This window comes from Aureobasidium melanogenum (genome assembly GCF_000721775.1).
Source record: "Aureobasidium melanogenum CBS 110374 unplaced genomic scaffold scaffold_1, whole genome shotgun sequence".
NCBI lineage: Eukaryota > Fungi > Ascomycota > Dothideomycetes > Dothideales > Saccotheciaceae > Aureobasidium > Aureobasidium melanogenum.
The window spans coordinates 2,191,996-2,207,715 of record NW_024470053.1 but is presented as its reverse complement, the minus strand read 5'-3'; the positions used below and the strand labels follow the sequence as shown (position 1 = coordinate 2,207,715).

At 49.9% G+C, this 15,720-nt stretch overlaps 7 protein-coding genes across 7 annotated transcripts; 2 read left to right on the top strand and 5 right to left on the bottom strand.

Annotated features, from left to right (window-relative positions):
- Positions 1 to 50: 50 nt before the first annotated feature.
- M437DRAFT_37604 (ubiquitin-conjugating enzyme) lies at positions 51 to 662 on the bottom strand (the record flags this gene model as incomplete). Its single annotated transcript, XM_041019663.1, has 2 exons — positions 51 to 313; positions 371 to 662. 2 exons carry the CDS (start codon positions 660 to 662, stop codon positions 51 to 53), a joined length of 555 nt encoding a protein of 184 aa, XP_040884841.1.
- A 472-nt stretch (positions 663 to 1,134) lies between these two features.
- M437DRAFT_80453 (alpha arabinofuranosidase) lies at positions 1,135 to 2,631 on the bottom strand (the record flags this gene model as incomplete). The annotated part of the gene is made up of 1 exon (XM_041027360.1): positions 1,135 to 2,631. One exon carries the CDS (start codon positions 2,629 to 2,631, stop codon positions 1,135 to 1,137), a length of 1,497 nt encoding a protein of 498 aa, XP_040884840.1.
- A 2,011-nt stretch (positions 2,632 to 4,642) lies between these two features.
- On the top strand, positions 4,643 to 5,502 carry M437DRAFT_9775 (arad-like aldolase/epimerase; the record flags this gene model as incomplete). The annotated part of the gene is made up of 2 exons (XM_041029113.1): positions 4,643 to 5,027; positions 5,078 to 5,502. Coding segments are annotated over 2 exons (810 nt in total), but the record flags the coding sequence as incomplete, so codon positions are not given.
- A 2,176-nt stretch (positions 5,503 to 7,678) lies between these two features.
- On the top strand, positions 7,679 to 8,632 carry M437DRAFT_21423 (FMN-linked oxidoreductase; the record flags this gene model as incomplete). The annotated part of the gene is made up of 1 exon (XM_041019018.1): positions 7,679 to 8,632. A coding segment is annotated over one exon (954 nt), but the record flags the coding sequence as incomplete, so codon positions are not given.
- Positions 8,633 to 9,820: 1,188 nt separating this feature from the next.
- M437DRAFT_71598 (soluble quino protein glucose dehydrogenase) lies at positions 9,821 to 11,338 on the bottom strand (the record flags this gene model as incomplete). The annotated part of the gene is made up of 3 exons (XM_041025708.1): positions 9,821 to 9,837; positions 9,912 to 10,989; positions 11,045 to 11,338. 3 exons carry the CDS (start codon positions 11,336 to 11,338, stop codon positions 9,821 to 9,823), a joined length of 1,389 nt encoding a protein of 462 aa, XP_040884837.1.
- Positions 11,339 to 11,768: 430 nt separating this feature from the next.
- M437DRAFT_36010 (FAD-binding domain-containing protein) lies at positions 11,769 to 13,484 on the bottom strand (the record flags this gene model as incomplete). Its single annotated transcript, XM_041019363.1, has 1 exon — positions 11,769 to 13,484. The coding sequence occupies one exon, from the start codon at positions 13,482 to 13,484 to the stop codon at positions 11,769 to 11,771; it is 1,716 nt and encodes a 571-aa protein (XP_040884836.1).
- Positions 13,485 to 15,195: 1,711 nt separating this feature from the next.
- On the bottom strand, positions 15,196 to 15,519 carry M437DRAFT_62184 (uncharacterized protein; the record flags this gene model as incomplete). Its single annotated transcript, XM_041024031.1, has 1 exon — positions 15,196 to 15,519. One exon carries the CDS (start codon positions 15,517 to 15,519, stop codon positions 15,196 to 15,198), a length of 324 nt encoding a protein of 107 aa, XP_040884835.1.
- Positions 15,520 to 15,720: the final 201 nt, after the last annotated feature.

Here is a 15,720-nt window from a genome sequence, read left to right as displayed (position 1 = left end):
GGCTCAACACTATACGCCTTCAGTCGCTGACAAACAGTTTGAAGCCTCAACTAATCCCAAGCACTCTCCTGAGAGTCTCTGACGCACTTTCTGACCTTCTTCTTGAATGCGGCCGGATCCTCGCGCCATTGTTTACCGGCCTCGATGTTTGCGGGTGACTCGTCGTTGGGTGATGAGAGCATGCTGATGACAGAGAGCAAGATGGTCTCGGGAGTCTGGACGGGTGACCATCTTTCGGCAGCGGACTCGTAGCCGTACTTGTCTTCTTCCGGAGGATGCAGGATGGAGATGCAGACTTCGCCGCTCTCGTAGACTGTAACAAGATAGTTAGCGAGATGGCCAAGGAGTAGACGAGTACAGGATGACTCACTGTTGGGATGCCAGATGGGTGTGACAAACTTCATCTTGGGCGGCATGTGTGGGTACTCGTTTGGGAAATGGAGCAGGCTTCTGAAACAGCCTCCGCCATAGAGACCACCGCTTTCGTCAGGCAGCATGAGCATGACCTCCCACTCGAAGACATTGTTATTGACCAGGCCGCAGCTGATGCCTGGAATGTCCTTGTCGCTTTGCATCTGCTTGAACTGGCGGCCTAGGAGGAGAGCTGAACTAGAGGAGCCGCCGGGCGAGCCGAAACGCGGTACTGGTGATGAGGTCGACATGATGTGTGTTGTTCGTGCGAGGAGGGGTACTTTTGTCGCAAGGTGGTGGCGTTTCTGGCGGCGTGAATGCAAACGATGGAGGGCGAGATGTGCGTGGAAGGGGCGTCGGGGATATGGACAAGTGGCGTTGGTAGGGTTATGGAACTTGATTGATACCCAGTGGAAGTGGCCTGGTCAGGTTGTGCAAGAACAAAAGACAAGAACAAACCAACGTGAGTCGCCGAGTCTCCTCTTGCAAAAGCCAATGACGATGGAGTCAGGGTCCGAGCCGACTGCCGATTTTAGCCCTATCGCCCGATAAGAGCCTCCCAACTCCTTCTTTCCTTCTTTACAACGGCACACATGAATTAGAGACAAATATTTGATACTGTATTTGATATTGCCAAGGCTACTGCTAAGATTTAAAAAAAACAAACAAATTCACCATTTCTTTTGTCGTAACATTCATCATACTCATGCTGACTGTTTACCCCTAAGCAAAGCTGCTTCCAACCAAAAAGCTGACATCGTTGTTGAAGCCTGTAGCAGAGTCAAAGTCGTGAACACCTCCGTTGCTGGCAATGTATCCAACATTGTTGTAGTGACGGATGAACTTGGCAGGGTAGCTCCACGAGTTGAAAGTGTTGCCAGTGACGAGTCCGGTCTGCGAGCAGAATGTTGCGTCCTCCTTGAAAGCCTTGGTATTGTCGTTCGCGTTGAGCTGCAGCTGGAAGTTATAGTGCCTGATGAAGCTTCCAGGTGTGTCGACCGACTCGAAAGAGTAGCAGCCACTGTTACCGAGGCCGGTACGAACAGTCCAGCTGGCTTGTTGCTTGAGGCTAGTAGCGCTAGACGACGAAACAACCTGTGTGTTGACCGTGGCTCCGGTGTGGGCAAGGTAGCGAGTGTCGTAGCCGGGGGTCGTCACCTTGATTGAAATCTTGTTGCCCACAGTGAGTGGTGCTGTGTTCAAGGAGGTAGTAGCGTACTTCGCAGCCACAATGTTGGCCTGCACCGAGGCTTCAGTGGCGTCAGATGGGTAACCTGAAGTCATAACTCCCTCGTAAAAAGTACCCTGAGCGCCATTGCTGTTATCGCCTCCAATACCAAGAATGATGGCGCCCTCGAGACTCATGGGGTTGTAACCGCCAACGGTGGGACGAGCGCCACTGTAGTATGTCGACAAAGAACCCGACGCAGCATTACCACCACGAAGCGCCCACTGGTTAGGTTCTCCCTTGACCATTCCAGTGAAGAATCTGTTGGAGATCGAAGGGTCTGCAGCGTTTTGCTTCGTACCCTGGCCAGAGAACAGACCGTTCTCAAGATCGGCCATAAGCCAAGGACCGCTGCCTGAGCCACTGCCCCAGACCGTGTTGTTGCCAAAGTAGACGGCCTCCATGTGACCATTACCAGTGTCTGTGTTGCTGACCTCGGCATTTCCATAGTCAAAACAGCAAGCATCGTTGTAATGAGTGCCGTCGAGAACAGCATACATGCCCTCAGGTTCATTTCCAGTGGCTGTGCCGCTGACTTCGTCGTTTCTGTAACCAGTGCCAGGCGAGATGAAGACTCCATATGCCTTTTTGCCGTTCAAAGTTACTGGGGCTCCAATAGCACCTGCCAAGTTGTCGTTTCCATTGACATCTGGCCCGCTAAAGGCACCTTTCTGGGCCTGATAAAGATGGTTTGCACGGCCAGACTGATCGTAGATGATACTGATGAGGCAGGTAGTACCCTTGCAGAAAGAGTCTTGAGCAGCGGCATTGGCAACACCACCGGCAGACAAGGGAGAGATGTCGGTTGTAGTACCGTCTGAGCCTCTCTTCAGTTGGTAGAGAGGACCAGTGTAGGCATCATACAATGCACGAGTAGTGCCATGAGCAGCTACGCAAGGAGTACCACCATTCTTGTAAATATCGCAGGGAGCAGCGGCGACTAATGAGCCAGTGGCAGCAAGGCCGAGAGCGATGTTCGTCCTTGAACGCATGTCTGAGTGATGAGCGAGTTGTGATGGAGGATGGACCGGTAATTTGCAGGTATGAGAGGACTTGATGTTCGACAGACAAGCGGCATCGTCTTTCCTATTTATATCCAGGCTGTAGGTGTAGCAACATCTTCAGCGAGGATCATTGCATACCAATCTGCTTTGATATCTTCCGTATTTCGGCAGGATTGACAGGATGATTGTGCTTAGGGTTGGCCTCATGATGGAGGCTTCAGTTAGCCCCATGACCACATGAAGCTAAGGCTTGCCGTATTGCTGAGCGTTCCGCCAAAGCTGCTGTGATGTTGACCGTGCTCACAGATGAGATCGCGAGTGGTTGCGGGATCCCCGCTGTTCCCCATACAAATGTTTTCCGGCGGGGGTGATGGGGAAGGCTGTAGCGGTCGAGATGGTCTGCTTATTAGGCGATATGCAACATGCTGTTTGCATGTGGACGGATGATTTTCCAGCTATGTCAGGAACAGGCAGTCATCTTCCCCACAATCACACCTTTCTCCACGTCCCTCGGCCCGCAGTCAAGCCTTGTGATCCTCCTGGGGCCTTGCGCGCCACTTATCAAGCATCAATCAATATGGATGAGAGACTTGAGAAGAACACCAAGACCTTTGCTGAATGCCTCGATACATCTCGCAAGCATGACCAGACAATAAGTTGGTGGCTTCGTTCAATTTGTGTAGGTAGCGGCAGCATTCTCGGGCCATCTCTCGTACTTCCATCGTCAATCGTCACGAGAACAGATTACGGGAGCTTCGCTAGAGATCGTCCCCACACGCTGACCATAAACGTATATTAGAATGCATATCATTAGCGACGTGACAATTGTCTAGCTCGCCTTATTATTTACCCGTTGCTTTGCAAGATACTCCTGAGCTCGGAATATTTAGACGGATGAATATCTATTTTCGCTTGTTGATCATCTTTGCGTACAGTAAAAGTTGGTGATCAGTCCCGCGAAGGTTCAAGAGATGAGGTCAAGTTCTGGTCGGCGGCCCGAACTCATTACGGGAAATCTGACAATATCCACTCTCGGCATGTTGAAGGACAAGAGAGGAGTCTTTCTCTCACTCACTCTAACCTCGAGCGATGGAGGCACGGGGGGAAGGGCTTTGAGTTCGACGTGGGCTTGAGTTGGGCGTGAAAGAGCCAAGGTTCGGCAACAATTTGAGCTGCCGAAACATGCGGGAGAAATGTGGCAGAACGAGGGGAAGCTTTTGGCAAGGCTTTTCGAGAAGCCTCGTTTCCTTACAGCTTCGAAAAGCTATGCCGCGGCATCGCAGCTGTTTTTCCGTCTCTGCTGAGTGTGGTGTGCTGTGTGAGAATTGCAAGTTCACCTGCACTGCAATGTCTTTTGCATAGCTGTTTGCGAGTCCAATCGCGTGACAAGATTTTGCCGTGTACGACGACGAGCCTTGGCTTGAGTATGGCTGCTTTTTTATCTCGTACTGTCGCGCAATAAGGCATTGTGTGTGCTTCTCGAGAAAGCCGAGGCCACTTTACCTGATTGATTCGAAGTATCCCTCTAACAGGTAGAGCACACCGATGTCCTAAAATTCGATATTGTAGGAAGAAAGGCAAGTCCAATACGTCTTGGCCAGGTTCCTTCTCCTGATAATTTGAGGGTGTCTTTCCCTTCTCTGTCTCATGCCAGTCCCAATGATCCTCATCATTTCTGAAATCTACGTTCCTGCACAGCTGGGTGTACATATCAATTGATGCGCATTCAAAAATTCATCACACAACACGCCGAATGCTGAATCAGAGCTGCAGCGTGCAATTGCCTTTTTGAGCCGCATCCCCGCAAAGCTTCATCAGTACCGTAGTCGATCCAACTCGTCATCGGAGCCGCAACGAAAAGAGCACGATGTGTGACATAGCTCCTACGACTTCCTGCATGTATACAGATATTGTATCTCTGTACTGAAAAAAAGACTCACAGTCTCGCAATATGGCTGGTCCTTCAGACAAACCACTTTCCCCATCGTCTTCGTCAGCTCCAGAAATGGTCGCCGCTAACCTCACCACCGTCTTCAATACTCTGATCACTGGACTCCATATCCTCCACTATAATGGCGTTCTAGATGCTTATGGTCATGTGTCTGTCCGCAACCCAAACAATGGCTCGAACTTCTTCATGTCTCGTAATATTGCTCCTGCCCTGGTTGCCAACAGTAGCGATCTAGTCGAGTACTATGTCGAAGATGCTGCCCCAGTTGATCCTAATGCACCCAAGGGTTTCATCGAGCGATACATCCATAGCGAGTTGTACAAGCGCTTCCCTAGCATCAACAGCGTCGTTCATAGCCACTCACCACAGGTCGTTCCGTACACTTTCAGTGGGGTTCCCCTACGCCCATCTATCCACATGGCTGGATTTTTAGGTACGCGCGAAGTCGATCTTAGATGTGCTTTACTCATCGTTCGTAACCAGGCGAGGTTGTTCCAAACTTCAACATCACGCAGTACTACGAGCCAGGCGATAATCAGGACCTTCTCATCCGCTCACAGCGTCTCGGAGCGGCACTTGCAGCTGAATTCTCCTCCAACCACACTTTGCCAAACGCAACTCAAACCGATGCCGACTACGCAGTAGTACTGATGCAGAACCACGGCTTCACCACTGTAGCATCCAGCATCGAACTCGCCGTCATGCAAGCGATTTACACACAAACCAATGCGGGCATTCAGACTGCAGCCTTGACTATTCATAATGCATATCCCGGAAGTAGTCAACAGGACTTAGCTTATTTGACACCTCAACAGACTGTCCAGTCTTGGTCCACAATGGCCGGCACGGCGGATCGACCTTGGGGGCTGTGGAGTCACCAAGTTCGTTCCTCTAATCTATACCAGAATCTGTTGGATCCGAACCAGACACAGCCTGCTTCGCCTCTCCTCTAGAGACATTGACTGTATGAGATGAGCAGCTGGATCAAGGAGTCGACATTGTTGGGCAAGGATCAAGTGGTCAGGTAGCATCATTTCGACTTGATGGATTGGGTGTGAGATTATTGAAAACCATGTAATATTGTACATACGCATACGTTGTCAACGGATAGCACAACTTCAAGAGCATAAACTGTTGCCAACTGTTGCAAAGTGTTGCCAATTGCTGTTTCTACTGTCTCTTACGATGCATACCTTCGCAGAGCTCAAAGTTCAGAGCGCTTGGCCGTATTGAGATTTCCCGCTCCTGTAGTCAGTTTGTCGAGTTGTGGTCGTCAAATTATTCTGATTGTTACCGGAAGACGACCACGGAAGTTGACCGAAACGATACGAGGCCGCGGCCCAAACACATTAAATATACAACGGAGGCTGCCCCTCGGTCTGTCTTCAAGATTTTATCTCTGTCATTCAATCTTGTCCGTTCTTTCCGACCTGGAGGACTGTACTAATGTGACTTCCGTCAAGTATTCAGCCCTCGGAAACATATCCGCTGAGCAAAATAAAATCCGACCTTTCGAAATTGCGCTCGCTCTCAACCATACCGCCTTCTAGAAACAGCATGCATCTAGGGACATCTTTCAGGCGCCATACGCCCTACTCAGAATTACGGTTCAACCTGGACACGACCTGACTGATTCAGACTCATCAATCACTGGTCTTTGGGGACCAACGACCTCGCCAAGATCGATTTGTTGTGGTCGCTGCGTCATACTTGTTGTGTCGCACAGACTTGAATTTGTCCGCGTCAAACTCACTGGATCTCTCCGCTCCAGCGTTGACCAAATTCTTTCTTAGTATGCTCTCCGGGCACGGTCAACTGGTCATGAGTGACTAGCAGGCTCGTTTGTTGACTTCACGCTATCAGCACTACGTGTATGCCGTGCATGGCTTGAGACACTCCGCGACTGTTGTCACCACGAGCAGATGGCTCAGAACCCGTCATCTGAACACTTCCGATGGAGTTGTCTGTTGACCGCTTAAATCTGCGGACGTCAACAAGACCCAAGGGAACGTCACGCTGCAACCTGGGATGGGAAGATCGCACGCGGCATCGGACACAACGTGGCAAGAGGCTCGTGTTAGCGTTTGACTCACGCATCTAGGGCTTCGGGTCTTGTCCTACAGCGGCTTCCAAGATTCAAGGGCACGCTTGCACGCGATGTGCAATTGCAAGCAAGTCGGTTGGTGGTATGGTCTCGCCTAACAGCCAGGCACGAGCCACTGTTGAGGATACAGTCACCCTTTCAGATCAGACTTTCAGGTCCCGTCCACGTTTGCACCCTTAGCCGCCTGTGGTTAGCAAAGAGCATATGTTTACACTGGTGAGTGACACAATGAAAGGCAGCTCACCGACCATCGGCGGCTCTATTGCATGCAAGCACCGAACAATACCCAGCTTCAAGGTCACAGTTCGCGAGAGCCTGACCGGCCGGTAATACGCAATACGAAAACAGATCTTGATTAAGGTTCGATTATGATCACTTTTGGCGGTTTGGCTGAAGCTATTCATCAACCATGGCATCTTGAAGTCCAAATACTCCAAGCCACATCATGCTTGATCAGACAGGAATAGCTTGTTGGTAAATTGCGCTTGGGTGTTCTTATAGCTTGTCTGTACTCTAGCATGCAACAAGATTCCGCATCGGAACGCACTTGTATCTGGTACTTCTGGTTGGTGGAAGTTCTAGCGGGAACTTGACCGTTTGGAGGAATTCATCTTCCGAAGGTTGATGCCCTGAATCTCCAAGGGCTAGCGTCAATCTACAAGCTGACTGTCTCAGCCCTGACCATTCTGAGTCTGGTAATTCTTCGCGCATATTATTGTTTAAGAAACTACATTATGCCTGGCATGAACCCAGGCCGGGTCAAGCCGTCTCATAGAGACCTCTCCTGTAAAGGTATCTTGACCTTTCCGCCAACGGCCACCAGCCTTTCGTCTCGATTTACATATTCGGTCCCGCTCCATGAAGACTTCGCTCTTTTTATTAGCGACGAGTCTGCAGGCAGCAAGCTTTGAAGGCCGACTCGGCTCTCACACACGGCCAGCACCAGCACTTACGATCCCGCCGACCTGACTCTCGCAACGATGTCTTCTTCAAATCTCCTTCGGTCCCTCAAGCTCGGCAAGATTGAGCTCGAGCATCGCGTTGTTATGGCTCCTACGACAAGACTGTTCACAGACGAGGATGTCCAAGCGCCATCAGCGAAAGAACACTACGCCCAATGCGCTTCTGAAGGTGGCCTTGTGATCGCCGAAGCTACTGTCGTGTCTCTAGATCTTGGTGGAGGCAAGTGTACTCCAGGTGTCTGGACGGAAGCCCAGACTTCTCGGTGGGCAGAGATTGCCGACGCCGTGCACGCCAAAGGAGCTCACATCTTCCTCTCGTTGGACTCTCTTGAGCCGCTGGCAGATGCGGCTCTTCTAAAGAACACAAGAGGTCGCCAGACCAGCGAAGCAAGCGATGTATCCTCCACCAAAAGATGCGACTCACCGTCCGAGTCCGATTTTCACGCCCTGAACGAAACAGAGGTTAAGTCGACAACCAGAGCCTTCGTTCAAGCAGCAAAGAACGCAGTGGCTGCTGGCTTTGATGGTGTCGAGATCGGCGCCAATGGATATTTCATCTACCAATCCTTGCACAGACACGTAGACAAGTTCGGCAGCCACGTCGAGGGCCGTGTCAGATTTGCTCTCGAAGTGACAGTCGCAATTGCAGACGCCATAGGTGCCGATCGTGTTGGTTTCCGCATGAACCCGTCTAGCGCCTTCCGCATGTCCAGTCTCACGCCCGAGTTCATGTCTCTCACCCAAAAGCTCAAGAAGTTGAAGCTGGCTTACATCCACATCATTAAATCGCATGCAGTGACGAACATCGAATGCGACAAGTACGAAGGCATCAAACCATTCCTCGAGATCTGGGCTCGGTCCTCACCCGTTCTCATCGCTGGGGACTTTACGCCAGAATCTGCCAGAAGCGCCCTTGACATCGAATACCCCAACAGTGACGTTGCCCTCGTCTTTGGCCAACATTTCCTCGCAGTGCAAGAAGCAAAGTTTCCAGACAATAATCCGCTTGCATTCGAGATATCAGAGCTCAGGAGCTTGAATGCCAGCTTTTACGCTGGTTTTGTATGAGGAGGATCACAGATTTGCCGATTCGAACATAATCCCACCCCTTCACGAGCGCTCACTTGTGAGCTGTCTCAATTGTAGGCTCCTACATTCAAAGGATCAGCCACCAGCACCGACTCGACGCCAAAGTAGAGACGATCTCCGCCAACATCGCTTCACAAGATCCTAGCCTCCATTGCCATATCCTTTCTGGGTCTTGTAAAGCTGGCCATTCTAGATCGAGAGACGAAGCACTACACAAGAACAGCAAAGACCCCCTAAACGTACACGTCGGAATGAGATTCACAGGCAGCTAATCGGCCTGGTTCATTTCGCAGTTTGTAGACAAGCTGCCCGCTATCGACCACAAATTCAGCTCCACTGGAACGGAGGTCCAACTCAGCTCGTGGCAATGCGCCATGTCTCCTATGGACACTGGGCTGGCATTTGTGCCTCAGTTTCGTCCCTTACACACGATCATATGTGACGGCCACCAGTAGTCCAACAAGAATCGGGTTTTTTCGAAAACAAGCATTCAGCATATCGATGACCACAGAAGAATGACCTACACTCAGTACACAATTTATCCATGTAGCAGCAAGGATTGGCCAGACGCGATCGATCGATTAGCAATCAAGAATCTGGGATATGTAGACTGTTAAGCGCTACGTTTATCCAGGGAATCATCGGAGATGCGCGAAACACCAAAACCATGTCAACGGCTTGTAGACCAACCACCGAGACATTCCTGAGTATATTTTGAGTTGACACTTTCCTCGTCACGGGGTTAGGGCTCCGTGCCCTAAGCGGACTTGCTCGTTCGCCGTATCTGATACGGTCTTGGCGTAGGCGGCGGAAAGCTTTGACGCTGGTATAGCCCTAAAAGCGGAAACCCTTTCGGAGATGGTTGCACGCTCTGTCCCTGGGTTGACCGAAGTCAAATGCCACCCATTGCTGTTTGATAGGGCCAGAAGGATCTGCTAGCGAAGACAAGTCTGACTACATCGCTTCCGATAAGTCTACAATACTCGAACAAGCGAGGTATGAAACTTCCAGCTTCTTCTGACTATGTCGAACATGATGGCGAGTAAAAAGCATCACATGGAAAAAAGAGTTCTAAATTGCCTCTGTTTCTACATGTAGACACAAGCTAGTATGCACAGGCAACTCAAGATAAAGACCGATGATGAAAATCCCGAAGACATACCAACACCACCTGAGGTTGTTGAGCTGGATGGAGGGGACGAGGAGGTTGTAGAGGAACTAGGTGAAGTAGTCGGAGTACCTCCAGCAGTTTCGTCTCTGGTCACAAGATATATTTCGCCCGTAGCATCAGACGAAAGGAAGATTCTGCCTCGACTATCGAGCGCCATTGCGACAGGACGGAAACAGTCGTTAGGACAAACTGAGTTGTTCGCATTCCCAAAAATGTCCATTGCTGCTGTCTTACTTGTAAGGGCATCAACTGGCTCGCCAGAGTCTGTGAAATTGACCACTGACAGCTTGTAACCGACAGGATTGGGGCTGTTCCAGCTGCCGTGGAAAGTGATCCATGCCTGTCTTCCTGTGTCGTTGAACTTGATGTCTAAGGGCGCCATGTGTGAATCGAAAACCAATCTACTTTGTGTTTGATTGGCACAGAAGGCATCTGTCTTGTTCTGATTGTCCAAGTCTGAAGACGCATCAATGGCGAATTGTGTACCGACCTCAATCTGTCCATTGTCAGGCAGAATTGAAGGATTCCAAGCTGAGAAGCACCAAGGGTAGCCAAAGTTCGAACCTTCTTGTTTGGTCTCGGTACCATTGACATAACCCAAGAAGTTGAGCTCTTCGCCGGGGTTGGTGGCGTGCACATCAACACCATGTCGTGTGATCTGGTCTGCAGAGTTCTCGACACCCCAGATACCACCGGTTCCTGGATGCTCTGCAAGGCCGACCTCGTTGCGCAAACCCCATCCGAGAAGGAGGCCATCAGTCTGGTAGGTGTATGTGCTCGTTCGGTTTGTCAGATTGAATGCCTTGACCGATGCTGTGCCAGAGTCCACGTTTGTCGCAGAAAGATCGAGGTTGCTCAGACTACCGAAACTGATGACCAGCATGCCTGGTGCTGACTGTGGAAGAAGAAGAGTCCGCGTACTATGATCTGTTCCTGACATATTACTGACCAGTGTCTGCTGGTTTGACACAGAGATTGCGGAAGAGTCGTATTGCCATCCATACGTCTCATTGGTGTTAGAAGCATAGAGCATGCGATTCTCGTTGTCGAAAGCGATACCATGGTTGAGCTTCCTAAAGTCAGCTAGACTCTTTTCTGGTCATGTTTCAAGGAGCAGAACTGACACTCAAGCCTGTAACTACATTTTTCGATGAGTTGACAGTTACACAACCGCTTCCAGCTTCGGACAGGGTGTGTGCTGACAGACTACCAGATCCGGACTCAACGACAAGCAACCTGCCCTGATCATCGAAGGCAATGCCGCGAGGTCGAGCCAAGTTTGTCGCAACTACCTGCCATTTATATCCAGAAGCGATGGAAGGCCTAACTTTGCCGGATGGAGAAGGTCCACACGATGACTGCGCCGACGCTATGGCCACCAGGGATGATGCAGCCGCAAGACAGAAAAAGAATACCATGCTATTGTAAGCTCTAACCAATTTTTGCTAGGGGGAACTGAGGAATTATTGCGGACGAGTAGACCACTACTTACAGTATTCGAGGAGCTCTTGAGTCACTCACCACGTCATGAATGTTGTAGGGTCCCCTCTTCCTTCGCAGATCACTTTGCCTCTTTCTTGGCCGCGGGACCTCAGCCAAGCATCTTGGTAGCGCTATACCATACGTCAGGCATCCCGTCTAATGCATGAATGACTTTGTACCTACGAGAAAACGACCGTTGAAGCCCGGCAATTTGAAGTTTGCCGCGGCCGTGAGAATACTTGACTGAGACGCTTCACACGTCCCGCGTCGCTGCAAAAGCAACAACAAGATATTTACACCAGATGCACAATCAACAAGACATACAGCAACAGAAATATCATGTTGAGGCGATTTGGCGAGCTACGTCTACAGCTTGGCAGCCTTTACAGCCTTGACGGCAAACGGGTTGGCAGTGAACGTGCCATTAGGGTCGTTCCTGCCTCTGACTCTTCCAATTCTTCGATACTTGTCCTCGTCCTCGTAGTAGGTCTTCCAAACCTCAGGCTTGGACAAATCCCAGTCACCGTGAGAGCCCCACAACATACGCTTGTCCATCTTGCTGAAATTGCTGTCTGGTCCGACCATGACTTTGTCATTCTGCGCTTGCCAGTTATCAGCGAACTTTCTCCCATTCTCATCATGGAAGCAGTCGATGACCTGGACCATGGTCGAATCTCTCCAGCTGTAGGCAGCGCCATTGTTTCTGTTCATGAAGTATTTTGATTTCTCGCCTCCGAAGGCCTGAATCTGGACCGAGAGTTTGCAATGGTCGTATATGTCTCTCTCCAAGTCTGTCTTGTCATCACCGAGCTTCTGCTGCGGGTCAAGTATCAGATCCAGTCGCTTGACCACGTCGTCAACCCAGCCGTTAGTCGAGAGTGTCCTGGAGTTTGTTGCCCAAGTACGTTTGACATATGGAAGATCGAATTCTCTCTTCTTGGGGAAGATCCACTTCCCTGTCATCGTCGCCATGTCCACTGGCGATGCTCTACCGAAATCATCAATGTGAAGATAGTGACGATCGTTTCGAAGATCCCAGAATTGCTTGAACCAGTTATCGACCGTTTCGTCATACCTGTCACTCTTCGATGTTGGACACCATTGAGCATAGACTACGATCACCGCTGGGAAAGAGCCATTGAGAAGATCTAGTACTTCAGACGCAAGCACTGACTTTATCCTTTGTTGAACCTTTTGCCAGAGCGTATCATCCTTCATCGACGGAAAGAGCATGGTGACAGGAAATTCAGTGCTGAGAACACTGATGCACAGATCGAAATTTTCAGGAAGGTCTGGATCGTCGGACATCTTGGCAAGGATGGTGAGTATCTTCTTCAGGATCGAGCCGTCGTAAAGCCAGATACCTTTCAGACCATATGGTCCTTTGATGCCGTTGGGTCCCGCTACTTTTCCGATGTAGCTTTCGGCCTGGTAGACATTCACTACATAGTGAGTTATGATGCCGAAGTTGCCGGGACTGCCACCACGGATAGCGTTGAAGAGTTCTGAGTCGCTTTTCTCAGTGACTTCCTTGATGTCGCCATTGAAGTCCACGATTCGGATGCCTACGATGTGGTCACCGAACAAGCCAAAGCTGCGGCCAAGTTGACCATATCCGCCTGTCTGACCGTGACCCCCAACACAGACATAGGCGCATTGGCCGTGCGGAACGAAGAGATCGTTGTGTTTGAGGTAAGCATTGAAGTCTTGAAGCTGATTGCTGACGCCGACAAAGACTAGTGCTCTGTCTTCAGGAAGATTTTGAGAAGGCAACACCTTCATATCTTTGTAAGTGTTGGTAAGGTCGATCTGAATATTCTTTCCACCGGTCGAGGATGCGCCGCTGTATTGATGTCCGCCACTCTTAACAGCGACAGCCACTTTGTTCTCTCGAGCCCATCGAACAGCTCTAACAACATCATCGTCATCCTTGGGTTGGACGATAAGAGCTGGGTTCATGTCGTGTTCTTTCTGGTAGGATGATGATGCGTATTGTTGATTGTAGTAGGCATAGTCTTTGGCCTGAAATACATTACCCTCACGAGGATACTGCATCCCCCGGAGGCCTGCAATGTTATACATGATAAGCTGGTTCCAAAGCAGAGTGATATGCAGAATAAGTTCAAGGAGACAATGCTGCTAGATTAGTTCTGGCGAGACTCGTCGCACTCATATATGTTTCACCTGTATCTACCATTGTCCGAATCGAGGTATCAAGAATAGCATTTACCAGGGTGGTATCGGAGCCCGCATCTCAGCTGAAGTATATATCCAGATAAATTCCATTATCAGCCATTGTAGACAGAACGAGCAGGGGCGACCAAGCCACCGTCATCCAACAACTCAGCCACAGCTGAATAGTGCTCTTGTAATCGTGATATGATCAAAATGGTTATGCACATTCGCTTACAAGCTCAGCCTTGTGTCGCGCCCTCTTTTTCGAGAATTCGAACGACGCACCGAAAACTCCCGCTTTCATGTCACTCACATAATTTCCTGTGTGTAGATTCCATCAACATTCTTTTAAGAACTACGCAGGACCCGACCAAGCCGTACAGAAGTCAATTCTATGTATAGCGATCAGTGCTGTGGTTCGATGCCTCGAGTCAGAGTTCACATAAGATTGTGTGAAGAGCTGGGGGCCCCAGGCTGAACTTGCAGAAGGCTGTACACGGATTCCAGCCGCCGAGGGAAGTTGTTGTCCGCCTCGCCCATGCCACTCATTTGCATGCTTGGATTTTGCCATGAACAAAAAAAAATGAGATGCCATGCTCAAAGGCATGAGATCAAAACATACAGCAGCAGGGATTCCCACGTGGTCACCCACCGTAGTACTAATCTGCCGTTCAACTGCTTATGTATGGCAGAGCGGACGGGATGCCCAGTTTTCAGCTGACTGTGGCCGTATGTGCTAAACACTAGATTTTAACACAATATAACCCTCGTTCATTTCACCACAACCTGCTTCGTGACAACAGACATGGTTGTTCTAAATTCTCTCCTAGGAAGCAGCAAGTTGCGAAGTAAACTTACGCCTCGCCGATCAATCCATTCAGCCTGACTGACAGCGAATCTGCGATACGGATCTGCTCAATGATGGCTTGCGCAGTGATCTCCGCACCTCTCCTACCAAGGGAGAAAAAGTGATTGCCTTCAATTGTTGCCGAAAGCGAATTTTGTGCCAGTTCAGACAATTGTATCAAGTCTTGCCAGCCAGATCCTCTTGCGGAGCAATTTGCAGGAGATCTCTCATAAAGAGCGCACAGTCTCTGTGTCAGCATATAATTCCATGTCGACTTGTCAGTCAAAGCATGACGAGCATCTAGTGGGCTTGTGGGTGTTAAGGAGGAGATCCATGGTAGATGGAGGAATTCATGAGCTGCTGCATCCTCATCGGAAAGATACTTGTCAACGATGAACACATCGTCGTGGTCAAACCTCAAGCCATTGCCTAAAAGGCTCACTGGTGTGTGACCGAAGTAGCAACTACGATAGGAATCACCAGAAAAGACAGGCTTCTCCTTCTTGCTTTTTGCTTGTTCATGGATTTACTTTAGAAACATATTGAAAATAGACATCAGACTTGCGTATCCCGCTTTGGTGCTTACAATCCCTGGAGACGGAGGTCTGATTCCTGGAAGACCGGGTGTCGCGCATAGAGATATGAAGGACTTGACGTTCAGACCTAGACTTTTTGCAACTTTGCAGTATGGCACAAGTATTCTGCTTCCCATGCTCCAGGCGATTAGAACGACGTCTCGGCTTAGCTTGTTCTGATAAATAACGTAACGGGTCACTTCTGCTGCCTGCTGGCCCCAATCGAAATTCGGAAGTGCGGAGCGTTTGCAGACATAATCTCAGGCTGACTTTCCAATGGATATGAGATGCCCAGGACTCCATGGCCGAGCTTGTTGAGCCTCGCAGCTAAGAACTCATCTGGATCATGCGTGTCGTGACCTCCGTAGAAGATACGGGCATTGTGTGCTCCCCCAGGTATCAAAACGATCAGAGGGTTCGACGATGTGGCCAGGCAGAATTTGTACAAGCATGGGGCTCCATGGAAAGTCTCCAGCTGTTCCCCTTCGGAAAGATCAGCGAGTATTGTAGCAGAAGACATGCTTCTTGCACAATAAGTTCTAATGTGCGCTGTGGTCAATGTATCTGTATGTTGGACCGTGTCCAAACAAATTGAATAAGGTCAACTAGGTGATCCATCGTTGGTATGTTTTCGAGGACTGCTTACCTAATACTACTCAACCCCGCGTTTTTTTTTTTTTTCGTGCCAACCGGATTTTATGGCAGGCAGGACTTGTGTGGA